Below are 15,817 nucleotides of genomic sequence, written 5' to 3' on the forward strand. Positions count from 1 at the left end.
ACATTCATCGTTTGCGCCATGCTTTCTAAACTGGACTGAGATCCTTGGCTTTCGTCCTGTCTACCACTTGCTACGGTCTGCGTGTGTTCGTGAGCGGTGACGATGTTGGTGTTGGTATTTTGCGTGCGGTTGGAGGTAATCGAAGTGGAATTGCTACTGCTTCGTGGGACGTAGGAACCGCCGTGGCGCTTGGCTTTCAGACCCTGGGGGTGAGATTAAGGTAAGTGCTGATCTAAAGAAAGTTCGTACTAGAAGACTTCTAGACTCACTGGAAATCTGTTCCATGGCTTCTCTAGTCTGCCACAATCCAGATGCTAACCCAATTAAGCCAAGAACCCACTATACCTGCGGAAGCAAAGGAGTCCAGTCCGGCCAAGAGTTCTGATCCCGATCTTGAAATGATATAGACTTGAGTGGACGTGCCAATCCGGACTGTGATCGCATCTGTGGCCCGCAGTGATAGAGCACAAAGGGAAACGGCGCGCACACCAGGGCCAGAGTGGCCGGGATCGAGAGGGCCCACCGGACGCTCAAGATTGAAAAGGCTTGGCGAATCAAGAGAGGAGAGAACGCGCCGCATGCTGCGCGTGCACAGATACAGACCGTCAGCGCAGAAGCTGCGAAAACCGTGTAGGCGTCAACCAGATAACTGGTCGACCCGATGGTGATCAAAACCACCCCGAACCCAAAGGGGATGCCTGCAGTGATGCTCCACAGCCAATGGAAATGGGGGCTGCTCGTCCCCGCCAACCAGAAGAGCCCAATGGTGAGAGAAACGCTGCCCAGGCAGCATCCGGGCAGTCGAGCCTCGGGCGAGGGGTGTTGGGGGGCCAAGCGCTCTATCAGCCGCGCATATCGATGGTGATCCCAGAGCTGGAAGAGTACGGAGCACCGGGACCCGACCAAACCTAGAATTGACAGTCCGCTCATCCCGGGAGACCAGCCCCGGCCCGCGCTGTGTACAATCGGAAAGGCGGCAAAGGCCATATAGAGGGTCCCGAAGACGATTGCTTGGTATCCGGCCAGGAGGAGGAGGATCGGCTGGTGGACGGCGAGCCGAATTGGTCGCGACAAGACATCTCGCAACCGGACCCCAGGCTCGTCGCTGGGTTGGACTGCCATGGATGAGACGCACACTTTGCCCGTTAGCTCACCAATGTGCTGAGCCCGCAGCCGTAGCAAGACAGGCGCGTATGTCTCTGGCAGCGCGATGAGCAGGGCAATCCAGGCACTTGCAGAGAGAAGCGCATTCAGTTCCATCAATGCCCGCCAACCCCATGCTTCGGCTACAAAGCTACCAACTAATGGACCCAGGATCGGGGCGAAGAGAGGCACTAGCGCATAGACGGTGATGGCCAGACCCCGTACCTGAGGAGGGAAGGTGTCTGCTATGACCGCCCCTGCATTCGTCAACGAGGAGGCACCGAAGGCACCGGAGAGAAGGCGCAGGGGGAGTACAGCGGCCAGGTTTGGGCAGAAGCAGAGACACACGTTCAGGGCGACATGGCCTCCGAGCGAGAGGACAAAGATTGGCCGACGCCCAAGCCATTCTGTTTGCGAAGGTTAACGTCAGAGGAGATAAAAGAGTGGCGGTGTTCAAGCGTACCAGAAGCAGGGGCCCAAAATAAGGGTCCAACGATAAAGCCGACGAGGAAGAGGCTCAGCCCTAACGTTGCAATCCCTTCACTACTTCCTAGATCTTTGGCTATTTGCGTTACTCCGCTGGCGTATGAACTGGAAATGAACGCCACAGAGAAGGTGGCGCCCCCACAAATGCAGCATAGCATCCATCGCAGCCACGGAGGGAACTGCATCGGATCGTGGGGGTCGTGCTTCAGGAAGTCGATGCGATACGGCTCGTCGGCCGTTCCGGCGCCGGGGTAGTGGTGTGCGAGCATCTCGGGCTCGACAGGACCCGGCTGTGTGAGCATAAGAATCCAGCGTTGCAACATGACTACGTAGCCTGTACACACAGATTCTCAGCGCATTGATCATTACCCAACCAACATGTTAGTCGGGGAGACAGGGGCGCGGATATGAAGAATCTTATGACTCGGACGAGTCGAACAACAAGAGTCTCCCCGAGTTGTGCACACTTAAATCCGCTTACGTCCGCTTACATCCGCAAACAATCCTCCGAACCCCTGGTTCCGACGCTAAAGAGACGCGAAGACAGGACTAATGATGCTTGTAAAGCTTGCGATTGATGCAAGTGTCCACTTACAGCAAGTAGATCCTTGCTCGGTTTGAGGGTGCCATGTACACCGTCCATGATAAGGCAGGAGCATAAGAGTGGAACAGAGACTCTACGGATTAGAGCCTTGTAGTCCTTTCCACTCTTCATGAAAGATCTCCAACACATTCACGCTCAGCATAGAACCATTGCCGACTATGAATCGTTCTCTTTGGCAGGACCAGGCCGGTGAGCCCGGCGTCATCCGCGAGAGTCCGATACCCTCGAACATCGCTGATAACGAAATCTTGGTCAAGGTGCAGGCCTGGGCAATGAATCCCGCTGATGCTATGGTCCAGGATGTGCCTTTGCCGTTTATCAAATACCCACTGATCCTGGGCGAGGATGTTGCCGGTACGGTGGAGAAGATCGGTTCAGCAGTGGACGGATTTCAGGCTGGCGATCGTGTTTTAGGCCTGGCTCTCGGGGCCGCCGTCGCGAAGCCTGAGCAAGGCGCATTCCAGGAGTATGTGATCCTTGACCACAGCATGGCGTGCAAGCTTCCCGACTCCTTGTCTTTCACCGAGGCATCGGTCTTTCCTCTCTGTATTGCGACGGCGGCCCATGGTCTCTTCTCCAAGGACTATCTTGGCTTGCCCTTCCCCACGACCAGCACGCCTGTCTACAGCACCGGTAAATCCATCTTTATCTGGGGCGGCAGTTCAGGAGTTGGCGGCAACGCGATCCAACTGTGCAAGGCAGCGGGCTTTGAGGTCTTTACCACTGCCTCCGCCCGCAACTTTGAGTACGTCAAGGGTCTGGGCGCCGATCACGTCTACGACTACAACGACCCTGACGTGATTCGCAATATTGTTGCCGACTTGGACAAGGGCGAATGTGTTGGGGTTCTACAAGCCGCTGGCGACGTGCCGCCATCCTGCCAGGTGGCGCATCAATCGAAACAAAACCTGCGCGTCGTCGCCACGAACCCTGTCCCTGAAGGCGCTGCCCCTGAGGGCGTGGAGGCCAAGATGATCTTTGCTTCGGGCGGTGCGGTTATCTACCATGAGACAAACCCCGCCACCTTTGCTGGGTATCTGCCCGAGGCGCTGGCGAAGGGGGCTTACAAGGTTGCGCCCCCGCCGGAGGTCGTGCCGACCAAGGGCCTGGAGGGCATTCAGGAAGCTTTGGATTCAGTGAAGAAGGGTGTCTCTGCGAAGAAGCTGGTCACGTTGGCCAACTGAACCCGCTGTTGGTTTAATTTCCGTTTGGCTATATGACTACTACGTGATAGTTGCGGATAGGACTCAATCAGATGAGACCGCTGCTTGAAATAAACCCACGACACCGTATGTTATTCGATGTTTCTTCTCCCGTAAACCATGGCCCTAGGTATTTTGACTCGGCCCGAGGGCTAGTAGAACTGGAAGGCTTTGACCGACGAATCGGAGAGTTTAGATGTAATGCCTCGAGACTATCAGAGCTCAGAGCGTCTCCGACACCGACGCAGCTACGATGAGGCTCGGATATATATGGCGTTGCCGCTGGTACCAGACTGCCTTGGTATCGAACATATTTACCAAACCTTATACAACCCCCTACTTGCCAACACACATTATCAGGAACGCCATGGAGGCAATACGTGAACCAAGCGAGACACTATCGCTCGCTGTGTCCTCTGGATCCCGGAGCGTGCTAGAGGGGATTCTATCTCACCCTCTCGCAACCGCTGTCCTCTCCCTCGCCACCCTGATGACGGCCATCTACTACGCGGCCGTGCCAAAACCTCTCCCCGGCATTCCCTACACGTTGCAATCTCCCTGGAATCCGTTTGGCGACGCCGTAGATTTTGTGAACTCACTCGCCGGACTGGAGAAGGGTTCCGGTGGTTTGCCGCGAAAAGCCGCCAGCTCCGGAGTCCGATCTTCCAGGTTTTCCTGGGGCCCTTCCGGAAGCCGATTGTGGTGGTGGCGGATATCCAGGAGTTGATTGATATCTCGTCGCGGCGGACCAAGGAGTTCGACCGCGGTGGCTTTCTGACCGAGTGGGTGGGCATCCTCTTCCCCGAGGGGACCATCTCCATGCCCTCCCACGACAAATTCAAGCAGCAGCGCAATACCTGGGCGGTCACCATGGCCAGTCAATTCCTGAACACGGTCTCCGCGAGTACAATCCACCGGCACACGGGCAATCTGGTTCGTCTGTGGGCCACCAAAGTGCGCCTGGCCAACGGACGGCCGGTGGAAGTGTCCGATGACATCAAGCAAGTGACCTTTGACATGGTATGAACATCAGGCCTGTCCTAATATGAGAGGGGATACTGACGTGTGAGGTTTGACATAGTATGTACTGTTCCCACGTAGCATTCTGGGGACAAGTCTAGAGGTTCGAGACTAACGATGACAGGATCTGGACAACTGCAACCGGTGACGATCTCGGTCTGACCACGAGACGGATCAAGGCCGCCGAACAGACTCCCAAGTCGACCTAGGATGTTGCTGATATTGATCAGGCGGCATACGTCGCCGAATCCCACGACCTGCCAGACATTGTGCATGCTTGTCATATCCTGGTGGAACATTTGAAGAACATGCGTGGCTCAGTCTGGTTGTCTGCTACCAAGCTCTGGATCTCATTCCTGCCTTCCTGGAAAGAGGCGTGGCGGGTCAAAGAGTCCGCCATGATGCGGCTGATTGAGAATTCCCGCGGTAAATTCGCATCATCCGGCCGCGACACCACCCAGCGGGAAGTCCGCTGCGCGATGGACGAGATCTTCCAGCGGGAGGCGCGAGCAGAAGCCAAGGGCTGGCAGACGAGTCATCGCGAGATGATAGACGAGACATTTGCTTATATTGTAGGAGGACACGAAACTACGCAGGATACCACGAAGTGGAGTTTGAAGTATCTCACGGCGTATCAAGACCAGCAGAACAAGCTCCGGGAGGCTCTGCTGGAGCTGTTCCCAGGGGCCAATGCAAATAATTTGCCCTCGCACGAGGAGATGGTGAATTCGGAACACCCGTTCGTGGAGGCGAGCATCCAAGAACTAATCCGCATCGCGCTCACCGCGCCGTCATGGACTCGCCGCACCACCCGGGAAGTGACGGTCTTAGGTTATCGAATCCCACCGGGGATTGACATCTTCGGAGCCCCCAGTGTGCAAAGCTTGGAGGACATGGATGATTTTGAGATTGACCCGCAGTTGCGCTCCCCTTCTTCCAGACCGAGAACTACCGGGAAATGGGACCGCACCACCAAAGGAGTGTATCAGCCCGAACGGTGGATCGATGCCCAGGGGAACTACGACGCCTATGCGGGACCCATGTTGCCCTTTGGTGCCGGGCCTCGCGGCTGCTTTGGTATGGAACCCCAGGCAATCCTGGCAGGGCTTCGTTTCAACGCTGACAAGGGGATTACAGGACAAACGTTTAGCTCGCTTGGAACTGCGCATGATGATTATTATGCTCGTTCTCAGTTTCGAGTTCAAGCCGATTCCGGATCGGTATGCCAGTTTCAGAGCAGAAGAAGTTATCAATCGTGGACCGGCCATCACCTATATCCGCCCTGTGCTTCGGATCTAAGGCCACGAGGGCGTCCAAATGACTCCTGCTCATTGGGCTTAAGAGCCAACTACTGCCTACTGGAGCGTCTACGTCTTTTATTTGGTACTCCTTCATCAGGTTCATATTGCCTGCCATGTTATATATATAGTCTAGCCAGAGAGAAATGATGTCTACAGATTAATGGAGCCTCGCAGAAGCTTCCGTATCTGGCCCAGCCGCTTGCGCATGGCTAACACCATGCTGGTCTCTCTGCCATCGCGCCCAACGGAGGCTGCTTGGTCCTGCATCACGGTACTGAGCACCCTGTGGGGAGATGCTTGAGCCAAGGATACCTGACCCTTCATCGTCTGGTCGTTTACTGATGCGGTAGACTGCCGGTAATCCTAGGGAGAATTCGATTTCACCCAGAATATGTACCACGATCTGTAGCACGAATTTGACCTGGAAGAGGTGGTAGTCTCCCAGCGGGGCTCCTCCAATGTGAAGATCCTTAAACAATGGCGGCTGTATGCCCGTGCCCATGCCTCCTCCGAGTGCGTTAAAAGTCTCTTGAGAGGATGTCGGTCGGAATGCCGCTGTCGCCGCCGTCGTTGCCATATACTGCTCTATGTAAATGTAGAGGATATTGTGTAGTCGGCGGAGGCGGAGATAACAGGCCAGCAGCTGCAGCAGGGTTGTGATATCTGTCAAGGGGGGTGTTGTCTTCCGCAATTTCTTTGCATCACGCCAAGATCGGCGCCCATCTTTCTCCAGTGACCGTCCTCCTCTTTCCCCAAACTCGTCTTCGCTGGACTCAGACGAGTATTCCGGAAAGCTCATATGCTGATCTCGGCGCCTCTCTCCCCTGTCCCAGGACAGGTTGTTGACGTCGGTGTCATCAATACCATGCGTGTGGCTCCCGATAGCCTTTAACAGTGCCAGAAACGCCGAGGACACATCGATGACCCTCCCAGCATACTGGGTAGGGAATGACGCGGGCTGCCGCGGACGGTTGTTATCCCGTTCTGGGGTGCTGCTGGTCGCTGCCAACTGATACAGACGCATGTTCAACTCGGAGAACTGTTGCATCCAAAAGTGCGGAATTGTGGCGGGCTTATCGCGACTGCTGCTCCCTAGGTTTTCTGACGATGGCCTGGCACGAGCAGACGTGGGGAAAGACAGCTCTGATTGCAACGCTGACGGTAGCGATTGCGTGCGAAAGTCTGGCGCGGGTATCCTGTTCACCTGCCCGTCGTCAAGCGATCTAAGCTGCGCGGACTGCACGGGGCCTATTTTTGCCTCTGGCATTTCTCCCATACTAGCACGATGTGGACGGCTGCCGGGGTCATCGGGGTGCCCTTGGGGTCTTGCACTCAGGGGTTGCCAGTCCATGTCCCAGGAAAAGTCATGATCTGATCCGCGGATCAGGGATTCCCAGAACGCGGCAGGCAGACCCGTGCCAACCGCATCCATGTGGTCATTGGCGTGAAGTATCGGCAACCAGTTGGACCCGTGCTCTTCTGGGGACCCCGTCAGCGTCGCATCCGAAACGCGGGGAATGGATGCGAGCAAGGGGGTTTGCGCAGTTGACCAGCTGGTAGCTGTTGGCACGGATGCAAGGTCTTCATGACTTGGTGACCAGACTGTGCTATGAGTCCCCAAAGGAGCAGCAGCATGCAAATTTACTGCACCGGAGACAGGCTGCTCGTCCTCTCCACGGGTCATCGCCAGCGTCGCCAGTGCTACCTTCTCTCGCGCGGCGGGATTACCCCCTTGCAAGTTGCGTGGCGGTGGTCCCCCTTGGCACCCTGCTTCGTGGGATACACGCCACTACATTCGTAGCTTCGCGACGCGGATTACTACGCAGCAGGATCGGTCGCGTATCTCGTACGGCGGCGATTTCGACCCGCAAACCGATATCGGGTCCTCATCGTGGGCCGACGTACAGCTCTACCGGGTTGCGTTCGGGCCACTCCTCGGCAAACCCGCTCTGGTGCGACGCCCTGATTTTGCGCCGCTGAAGAGCGATATCTACTTCATGCCGCGCACCGAGGAGGGAGATGTTGACGCGTTGCTCTGTATGACTGAGGAGGATTTTGCTGGGTTGGACGTCGATCCGGAGTGGAGGCGCTATGCGGATTGCATTGGATAGGGCTCCATGGTGATGGTGTCGTAGGGCATTTTGGATACGTGTATGTAGCGGTTTGGCTGAGGTGCATGGAGTTGAAACTTCACATGAATGAATTTATAGGGTTTTGCATTACATCAAGATGTCTAGCTAGAAGTGGACATGGCAGACTATATTTGGTAGTACTGATGTATAGTTCTTCTGCTAGCAAGTGCGTGGGATTTTGCGCTCCCTTACTGGCCCTTATCAGAAACCATCACTCAACTCAGCCTTCGGCGGACGCACTTGGTAGACTCCCCTGTGCGAATGGAGAATCCATTCCTGTTCATTAGAGCTTATCAGCATGATTTCCACCCCATGGTATCATAAGACCACTTACAAAGAACCGCGTGGGCAGCAGCCACGAGGCCAGCCTGGCCGTGCCCGCCACGCCGCCACGCCAGGTGAAGCCCGAGCGGCCGCTGAGGACGTCGCGCACCAGGTTGCGGGCAGTCACCTCGGGGCGTTCGTTCTTCGTCTGCAGCTTTCCGGCCGCCTGATCCGCGATAATGTGCTCGACACTCCGATAGTAGGAATCCGCCGGCAGTTTGAGAGTGCGCAGTCCGTTCTGGTAGATGTTCGTTTCGACCTCGCCGACCATGGCCGCAATGACCCGCACGCCCAGGGGCTCCATCTCAATCCGCAGCGTCTCCAAAAGCCATGTCTCTGCCGCTTTTGAGCTATTGTAGATCCCTGGGGCTCGGTCAGGTCAGTCAGGATCTGTGGCAGGCCGCCGGTCCCGGGTCGATACGTACCCTGCCAGGCCATCCGGACGGCCCCAGCAATGGAACAGATGTTCAAAATCACCCCGCCCTGACTCCGGATCAACATGGGAGCAAACACTTGCGTGGTGGCCAGCATCCCCCAGACGTTCACCTCGAAGACTTGCCGGCTCTCTGCCAGCGAGGCATCCAACAGAGGACTCATCAGCATCGCCCCGGCGTTGTTCACGAGTACGTCCAGCGTCCCACCCGTCCGAGAGCGCACCTGCTCCGCGCACCGGTGGATGGTGTCCGGCGCGGTCACGTCCAGTGGCAGGAGCTCGATGTGCTCGTCTCGCAACGAGGCGGCTTTCTTCGGGTCGCGCACCGTCGCGAAGACATGGAAGCCCGCTTGTTCGAAGCTGCGCGCCAGGGCCGCTCCTAACCCTCCCTCACTGCAGCCCGTGATCAGCACGGTCTTTCGGGTGATTGCAGCCATAGTAGTGATGTAAAAACCAGTATAACTTGGGACGGAAGACAGGGATTTTCTAGTGGAAGGATTAGTTGAAAGGGACATCAAGCGGCTTTCGGCCAAGCGAGAGAACGGCATTTGGCCGCGGCGCCGAGCTCGAATTCGGGGCTCGGAGGATTTTTTCACTACGTTTGGCGAATTGCACGAATGAGAATCATGCCATTGTTTCAGGTAGCTGTAGCGGGAACGGTGGACGACGAGAATCTGGTACTCAAATTGCTCCGATGGCAGTTGATTTCACGATCACCGATGTTTAGGGTTTAATGACACAATATATCTACCGCTGGAATCGGTTCATGTATCGCCTCCCCTGTTAGCCTGTTCACTTCCCCCTGAGAGATCTATTCGGCAATGACGGTCCCCAACGACACCACGACGACGAGCAAGCCCGCCGCCGCCACCACCCTCAACGTGGCCATTATCGGGGGCGGCATCGTGGGCCTCATCCTGGCTCTCGGTCTGCTCCGACACGGCATCCGGGTGACGATCTACGAGCAGGCGCATGAGTTCCACGAGATTGGGGCCGGGGTCGCCTTCACGGCCAACGCGCAGCGGTGCATGGAGCTGCTAGACCCGCGCATCTTGGCCGGGATGAGGCGCGTCGCCAACAAGAATCCCAACGAGTACTACCAATACGTCGACGGATACCACGACCGCTCTGGGGGCGAGGAGGAGCTGCTCTTCCAGATCTACGCCGGCGATGTCGGCTTCGATGGTTGCCACCGCGCGCACTTTCTGGCCGAGTTGGTCCAGCTGCTGCCGCCGGGCGTGGTGCAGTTTCGCAAGCGGCTCGATTCGTATGCGAATGATGGGACTGAAGGGGGAAAAGTGCAATTGCAGTTCTGCGACGGCACGACGGCCGAGGCCGATCTGGTGGTCGGCTGCGATGGCATCAAATCGCGGGTGCGACAGAAGATGTTCGGCGAGGCTAACCCGGTCTCGCAAGCGCACTACACCCACAAGATCGCCTATCGGGGTCTGATTCCCATGGAGAGCGCCGTGGCTGCCCTAGGCAAAGAACGCGCCTTCAACCAGTGCATGCATATGGGACCCCGCGCCCACGTGCTCAACTTCCCTGTGGCCATGCACACGATGATGAACGTCGTGGCCTTCGTCCACGATCCAGGCGACTGGCCACTGGAGGGCAAGATGGATGCGCCTGCCCGCCGCGACGAGGTGGTGGCGGCCTTCGCCGACTGGGGGCCTGCAGTCCGCGCCATGATCGACCTGCTGCCCGATATGCTGACCAAGTGGGCCATCTTCGACACCTACGACCATCCTGCCCCTTACTATACGCTGGGCCGCGTGTGTCTGGCCGGAGACGCCGCCACGCCTCGTCGCCGCACCACGGGGCTGGCGCCGGGTTCGGCGTCGAGGACGCCCTCGTCTTGTGCACGCTCCTGCAAGAGGCTGTGGCTACCATCACTGCTATGGAGGGCAATGATCCCGACTCGGTGGCAGCGGTCATTGCGGTTAGTCTCCAGGCGTACAGCCACGCCCGCCTCGAACGCAGCCAGTGGCTGGTCCAGAGCTCCCGGCAGGTATGCGAGGTCTATGAGTGGGCGCACGCGCAGGCCGGGGGGGACCCGGATCGGTGCAAGCAGGAGATCGAATGGCGCGCCCATCGCATCTGGTATCTAGATATCGAGCAGATGCTGCAAGATGCCAAAGACGGCTATTGCCGCCAGCTGAAGGACTCACGGGGGGGGTCTTAGCTCCGAAGCGCGTAGCTCGTTATGAACCTCTCCTTAGATACAAATCAGAAATAATCCTCCGATTGGCTATTGACCATCCTCAGGCAAGAGTAAGCGCGCGTCGCCTCTTTATATTTCTACAGAATTCCATTCATGTCCATGGTCCTTTTTCAATCACCTCGCTGCCCATCCCAGAATAAGGTCACGCCCTCACATCATGTATACATCTGGCCCGGAAACATTACACAAACCACGCATCCTGTGTCTACACGGAGGCGGCGTGTCGGCGAGAATCTTCCGAATGCAAGCGCGGCAGCTGATCGAGGCCCTGGCCCTGCACTTCCGCTTGGTCTTCGCCGATGGCCCGTTCCCCAGCGAGATGCACCCTGACCTCACTTCGGTCTACGGCCAGATGGGTCCCTGCTACCGCTGGGCTGGCTGGTTGCCGCAGCATGCCGACCTTCCGGCTGGTGAGACTATTGAAACTATCCGAGCGAGCCTGCTGCACGCGATGCAGGCCGACTCCGCCGGCACGGGGAGATGGGTCGGGTTGCTCGGGTTCAGCCAAGGCGCGCGTCTGGCGGTCAGTATCCTGCTGGAAGACCAACGGGTAGAAAAGGGCCGAGGGAAAGAGGGCCGTTTCTTCTTGGGCGTGCAATGGGAGTTCGGCGTCCTGCTGGCGGGTCGGGGACCCCCTTACAACCTCAGCCACCAGCACCGAGCTGCTCCTGCTGCTGAGGACGAACATGAGATTTGGACGACTACCCCGACACTGCACGTCCATGGACTGCAAGACCCCGGCCTCGCCTTCCATCGGCTCCTGCTGCGCGAGTACGCGGCCCCGGGCAGTGCGCTCCTGATCGAATGGGATGGCGAACATCGGGTTCCGATTCGAACTGTTGATGTCGATGCGGTGACCGGAGGAATTTTACGAGTCGCGGGAATCCGCGGGGCCATGTATACCGACTTGAAAGGTGTATGAGTACCACTCGGATAGCCGAAGTCCAGCTTAGATGGATATGATAGACAAAGCATTTTTCACCATGGTCTCGATCAAGGAACCATAGATCGGGTTCATCCACACGGTCTCTGCCACTTATTTACAGGGTTCAACCTTCCTTCCCTCGTGGAACACGATCAGTAGACCACCATCCCTTCGCCGCCCCGCCCCTCCTTTCCACCCCGCACATCAACGGTCAGGGATAGACAGTGGGAAGAGGATGGTATGCGTTGAACAATCCCTCGGGGTCGTACTGTTTCTTCAACGCGGCCAGATGCGGCAATTTGTCCTTGGCGAAGATCGACTCGAGGGGCTCGTCGCCGTGGGAGAAGCCCACGTAGACCTGTAGTCCATCGGTGCCCGCCGTGGCCGCGATGGTATCGCGCATCTTCTCGGGAATGTAGTCGATGGTGGCATCAGTCGTCGTGTTGTCCGAGTAGACGATCTCAAAGTTCCTGATCGATCGATCAGCAATAGCAACAGCACAGAATTGAAGGCACTCACATATGCCCCAAAACATCACGCCATGCGTACGCGGTTTCGTTACTAGAAATGGCACGCGCGGCCTGCGTCGCGGGAAAGTACAAGGCCAGCCCACTGTCCCCCGTCTGCGGATAGCGGATGACCATCTCCTTGAACATCTCAGTGATGGCTACCTGTGCTTTGGGGTCGATCACGTTGAACGCGGAGGATAGGACGGACTTGCGCACGCCACCCAGGCTACAGGTTGGATCGGCGCCGGCCCCAAAAAAGGTGGCGGGGATGAGTTGGTTCCAGGGCACCATGGTGATGTTTTGTCGCAGGATGGGCCCCTGGTCGAGCAGGAATTGAATGGCGGCACGACCCTCGCGTTCCGGCCCTGCATAGACAGCATTGATGGTCAAGGTGGTCTGCGTGTTGATTGTGGTCCATTCATCAGCCTGGCACCTGTACGGGATATTTTCTCCGCTTCACTCACATCGTTGTACGCCGGGTTCCATGCCAGGCCAGACGCGAGAGACAATGGCGCCGGCATGTGGGGTGCCTCTTGACGCAGGATCTCGTAGAACGACTCGGTGATGTTGGACGGGTAGATGAGATCGGCGTTCAGGTGCAGGCCGTTGGGGACCTGGTCATAAACCCGGAAAGTAGCGTTGAGGATGAAGCCGAAGTTCCAGCCCGCACCACGAATGCCCCAGAAGAGGTCGGGATTCTGCTCCGTCGAAGCCTCGACCACGGTGGTGTTGGGCAACATGATTCGTACCGACAGCAGGCTGTCAATGATGAGGCCATACAACCCCTCCAGTCGCCCGATGCCCGCCCCAACGCCAGCCCCCAGGACCCCGACACAGGATCCACTTCCGGTTGCTGCGCCCTCATAGTTAGACAGGTTGTGGTTGAGGAGTTGGACGGTGAGGAGAATCTCTCCCTGGATACTCACGCATATCTTTCTTCGCGGCGTAAGCAACATCGATCACCTGCTGAAAGATCGTTGCGCCTCCGCACGTCAGCGTATTGGCTTCCGGGTCGATTGTCACTTCGTTGAAGGCCGATGTGTCGATCTCGAGACCAGCCCGGATCTTTTGAAACCCCTGGTAGAAGCCGTGTCGTGGACCCGTGAGGAGAAATGTGGTGTTGGTGCTTTTTGCACATTGAATCTTGGTTCCCAGGTGGTCAGAGATGCACTAGGGTTTAAAGACGGCAGATAGTAGGTAAACCTTACAGAGACACGGACATCATGCTCGTTTTCAACCTTGGAAATGAGGCGGAAAGTCGGCGCATAGAGCTCCGAGTAGCGCGCAGTGTCCACCGTGAACAACGGCTGGTCTGGAAAGATGATCGACCCGTTGGGGGACAGCGAGGAAGACAAGCATTGTATCAGCGGGTCCGCTCGCCCGGTGATTGAAGCGCTCAGGGGAGTGGCGGCCGGTGCCAGGGCTAGGGCTGGAGCCACCCAGAGGGAAAAAAGAGAGACAGAATGCATCATGTGTTGATAGATCTCGGCCAATGCCTATTCCTTGCAGGCAAAAAGCGTCGGTGCCAGAGGACAAACAGGGGTTTTGTGTCTCGTGGCCACTAACATGCCAGTCTCACGGGCTCCAACACTTTGATCCTGGAGATTAGCCCTGTCAGCCCGAGGCTTAACTGCTTTCCTCCGAGTCTGAACCGAAGACGCCGCGCAAACTCCGAAGAGAACCCTCCGATTGGTTCGGCGACAAAGGCGTGGCCTGGTTTCCTCTGTCAGCTCGACACTGAAATCACCTCGTTTGGTGTCCTGACACAGCAGTCCGGCTGAGAAGATAAGACCAACTTCATTCGGGGTGAAGGCCAACCATTCCCACCAAGGACGACAATGGTCAACCGTCTAGGCAACGATGCGGGCTCGTCCATGGGCGACGGGGGCGCTGTTCCCTGCAACGCCCACCAGCACGGCTTGCAACCTAGCAATGATCCTTTCATCCTGTCTGATCTGGACTTGACTATGCCCGACACGCTGGTGACACCGTTGTTGATCTACGAATTGCCATCGCATTGCGATGTGCGGCTGCTCGTGTCGGCATTCCAGAACGGATTGAACGAAGCCGTCCAGCACCTTCCATCCCTCGCAGCGACCATCTCCTTCGACCGCGGCAAGAAGCCATTGCAGCGAATGACAGGCCGGAATTTGACTCTTGCCGTGCGTGTGTTTGAGACTGGTCAACACAAATCGTACCAGGAGCTCGCCGACCGTTCCTTTTTCCCGGGCGAGTTTGATCGCCGGCTGCTGCTGCCCGAGAGCGCGGACCAGGATACAGAGGAAAAGCCGCTGTGCATTCCACAGTTGAACGTCATTCCCGGGGGAGTCATCATGGCGATAGGGTTTAACCATGTTCCCCTGGACATGGCATCGATGGATCTTGCCATCTCGCTGATCTGCCGGTGCACCAAAGCGTCGGTGGAGAACGCTGAGACGACAGCCCCTATCCCATTCGACTATGACCGGCGTCCCTTTGCGGCATCACAGCGGCTGGTATCTCTTTCCCGGCAGGCCCTGTTGACCGAGGTGCCCGACTACACCGTGCTCGATGCCGGTGCGGCCACCACCAAAGGCAGCAGCAACAGCAACAACAGTACCAAGGTCCTCGAGAGCGGCGGTACTGTCCTTCAAGGCGTCGTCTATCGAATCGAGGGGTCCACAGCTCAGAGATTGAAGATTTCCTGCACCCCTTTGGATGGCGTGGCCTATGTCTCGACCTACGACTGCCTTGTCGGCCTGCTATGGAGAAGCGTAATGCGCATACGCACCGCGCGCAACCCGAGTCTGCAGGACTTTTCCTCGCGATTCCTGCACCCGGTGGACCTGCGCAGCAGGCCCGGGTCGGGAATTCCCAAGAACTACTTCGGAAACGCAGTTTCCGTGGCCAGCGCAGGGCCGGTGCCCGTGAGAGAGCTGATCGGGCCGCGAGGCCTCTCGGTGGCTGCCTCCCAAATCCGACAATCAGTGGAGAGCACTAGTCGAGCCTCTAACGCCGCCGTCACGGCGCTGGGCGCCACCATGGGGCCCACGGAGAAGCTGCAATACCGTCCGCCGGGGCTTCTGCAGGAGAATTTTCTGGTCACCAGCTGGGGCGGGGCTAATCCCACGACTTGGGACTTTGGCATCGGCCCCCCTCGCAGTGTCCGAACCTGGATGCTGCCTATGCCAGGCTGCGCCATAATATTCCCCGACAGTGGTCGGCGTCAACGGGGCAGTGAGCGGGTTTACGAACTGTTTGTTATTCTCCCCGAGGCGGAACAGGAGTTATTGAGCCGTGATGAGGAAATGCGAGCATGGTTTCAAGTTGCATGAAAGGTCTGAATTGTGCACTAGTTTCTCCCAGAATATTGTAAATTCTCGGCAGTCAACCTGCTGCCCCGATGGTTGTCAAAATGTGTGTATTCTGACTACGTACATGATTGTTATCTGCTATGGTGGTGGTGAGGAGATTCAATGCATCGCGGGTTTCCTGTAGCACGTGACTGGCTGACCAAAGCGGCCTTCCAAACGCC

At 57.3% G+C, this 15,817-nt stretch overlaps 10 protein-coding genes across 10 annotated transcripts; 6 read left to right on the forward strand and 4 right to left on the reverse strand.

Moving 5' to 3' along the window:
* Positions 1-339: 339 nt before the first annotated feature.
* Positions 340-1,952, reverse strand: BO97DRAFT_351456 (MFS general substrate transporter; the record flags this gene model as incomplete). Its single annotated transcript, XM_025691981.1, has 2 exons — positions 340-1,550; positions 1,607-1,952. The coding sequence occupies 2 exons, from the start codon at positions 1,950-1,952 to the stop codon at positions 340-342; spliced, it is 1,557 nt and encodes a 518-aa protein (XP_025548730.1).
* Positions 1,953-2,319: 367 nt separating this feature from the next.
* On the forward strand, positions 2,320-3,517 carry BO97DRAFT_407533 (zinc-binding alcohol dehydrogenase family protein). Its single transcript, XM_025695660.1, has one exon. It carries the CDS (start codon positions 2,392-2,394, stop codon positions 3,415-3,417), a length of 1,026 nt encoding a protein of 341 aa, XP_025548731.1. The 5' UTR covers positions 2,320-2,391; the 3' UTR covers positions 3,418-3,517.
* Positions 3,518-3,802: 285 nt separating this feature from the next.
* Positions 3,803-5,754, forward strand: BO97DRAFT_427214 (cytochrome P450; the record flags this gene model as incomplete). The annotated part of the gene is made up of 4 exons (XM_025697187.1): positions 3,803-4,015; positions 4,084-4,455; positions 4,686-5,532; positions 5,606-5,754. 4 exons carry the CDS (start codon positions 3,803-3,805, stop codon positions 5,752-5,754), a joined length of 1,581 nt encoding a protein of 526 aa, XP_025548732.1.
* A 159-nt stretch (positions 5,755-5,913) lies between these two features.
* On the reverse strand, positions 5,914-7,188 carry BO97DRAFT_427215 (uncharacterized protein; the record flags this gene model as incomplete). Its single annotated transcript, XM_025697188.1, has 1 exon — positions 5,914-7,188. The coding sequence occupies one exon, from the start codon at positions 7,186-7,188 to the stop codon at positions 5,914-5,916; it is 1,275 nt and encodes a 424-aa protein (XP_025548733.1).
* A 140-nt stretch (positions 7,189-7,328) lies between these two features.
* On the forward strand, positions 7,329-7,867 carry BO97DRAFT_427216 (uncharacterized protein; the record flags this gene model as incomplete). The annotated part of the gene is made up of 2 exons (XM_025697189.1): positions 7,329-7,335; positions 7,416-7,867. The coding sequence occupies 2 exons, from the start codon at positions 7,329-7,331 to the stop codon at positions 7,865-7,867; spliced, it is 459 nt and encodes a 152-aa protein (XP_025548734.1).
* A 304-nt stretch (positions 7,868-8,171) lies between these two features.
* Positions 8,172-9,082, reverse strand: BO97DRAFT_351475 (putative short-chain dehydrogenase/reductase; the record flags this gene model as incomplete). The annotated part of the gene is made up of 2 exons (XM_025691982.1): positions 8,172-8,575; positions 8,638-9,082. The coding sequence occupies 2 exons, from the start codon at positions 9,080-9,082 to the stop codon at positions 8,172-8,174; spliced, it is 849 nt and encodes a 282-aa protein (XP_025548735.1).
* Positions 9,083-9,124: 42 nt separating this feature from the next.
* BO97DRAFT_457757 (FAD/NAD(P)-binding domain-containing protein) lies at positions 9,125-10,830 on the forward strand (the record flags this gene model as incomplete). The annotated part of the gene is made up of 2 exons (XM_025699212.1): positions 9,125-10,420; positions 10,525-10,830. Exons 1-2 carry the CDS (start codon positions 9,467-9,469, stop codon positions 10,828-10,830), a joined length of 1,260 nt encoding a protein of 419 aa, XP_025548736.1. The 5' UTR covers positions 9,125-9,466.
* A 217-nt stretch (positions 10,831-11,047) lies between these two features.
* BO97DRAFT_314194 (uncharacterized protein) lies at positions 11,048-11,767 on the forward strand (the record flags this gene model as incomplete). Its single annotated transcript, XM_025691252.1, has 1 exon — positions 11,048-11,767. A coding segment is annotated over one exon (720 nt), but the record flags the coding sequence as incomplete, so codon positions are not given.
* An 89-nt stretch (positions 11,768-11,856) lies between these two features.
* BO97DRAFT_407535 (FAD-binding oxidoreductase) lies at positions 11,857-13,801 on the reverse strand. The gene is made up of 5 exons (XM_025695661.1): positions 13,512-13,801; positions 13,230-13,446; positions 12,768-13,156; positions 12,314-12,699; positions 11,857-12,264 (listed from the first exon to the last, which is right to left on the reverse strand). The coding sequence occupies exons 1-5, from the start codon at positions 13,773-13,775 to the stop codon at positions 12,006-12,008; spliced, it is 1,515 nt and encodes a 504-aa protein (XP_025548738.1). The 5' UTR covers positions 13,776-13,801; the 3' UTR covers positions 11,857-12,005.
* A 267-nt stretch (positions 13,802-14,068) lies between these two features.
* Positions 14,069-15,817, forward strand: BO97DRAFT_407536 (uncharacterized protein). The gene has a single exon (XM_025695662.1). The coding sequence runs from the start codon at positions 14,142-14,144 to the stop codon at positions 15,615-15,617; it is 1,476 nt and encodes a 491-aa protein (XP_025548739.1). The 5' UTR covers positions 14,069-14,141; the 3' UTR covers positions 15,618-15,817.

Source organism: Aspergillus homomorphus (assembly GCF_003184865.1).
Source record: "Aspergillus homomorphus CBS 101889 unplaced genomic scaffold BO97scaffold_36, whole genome shotgun sequence".
Lineage (NCBI taxonomy): Eukaryota > Fungi > Ascomycota > Eurotiomycetes > Eurotiales > Aspergillaceae > Aspergillus > Aspergillus homomorphus.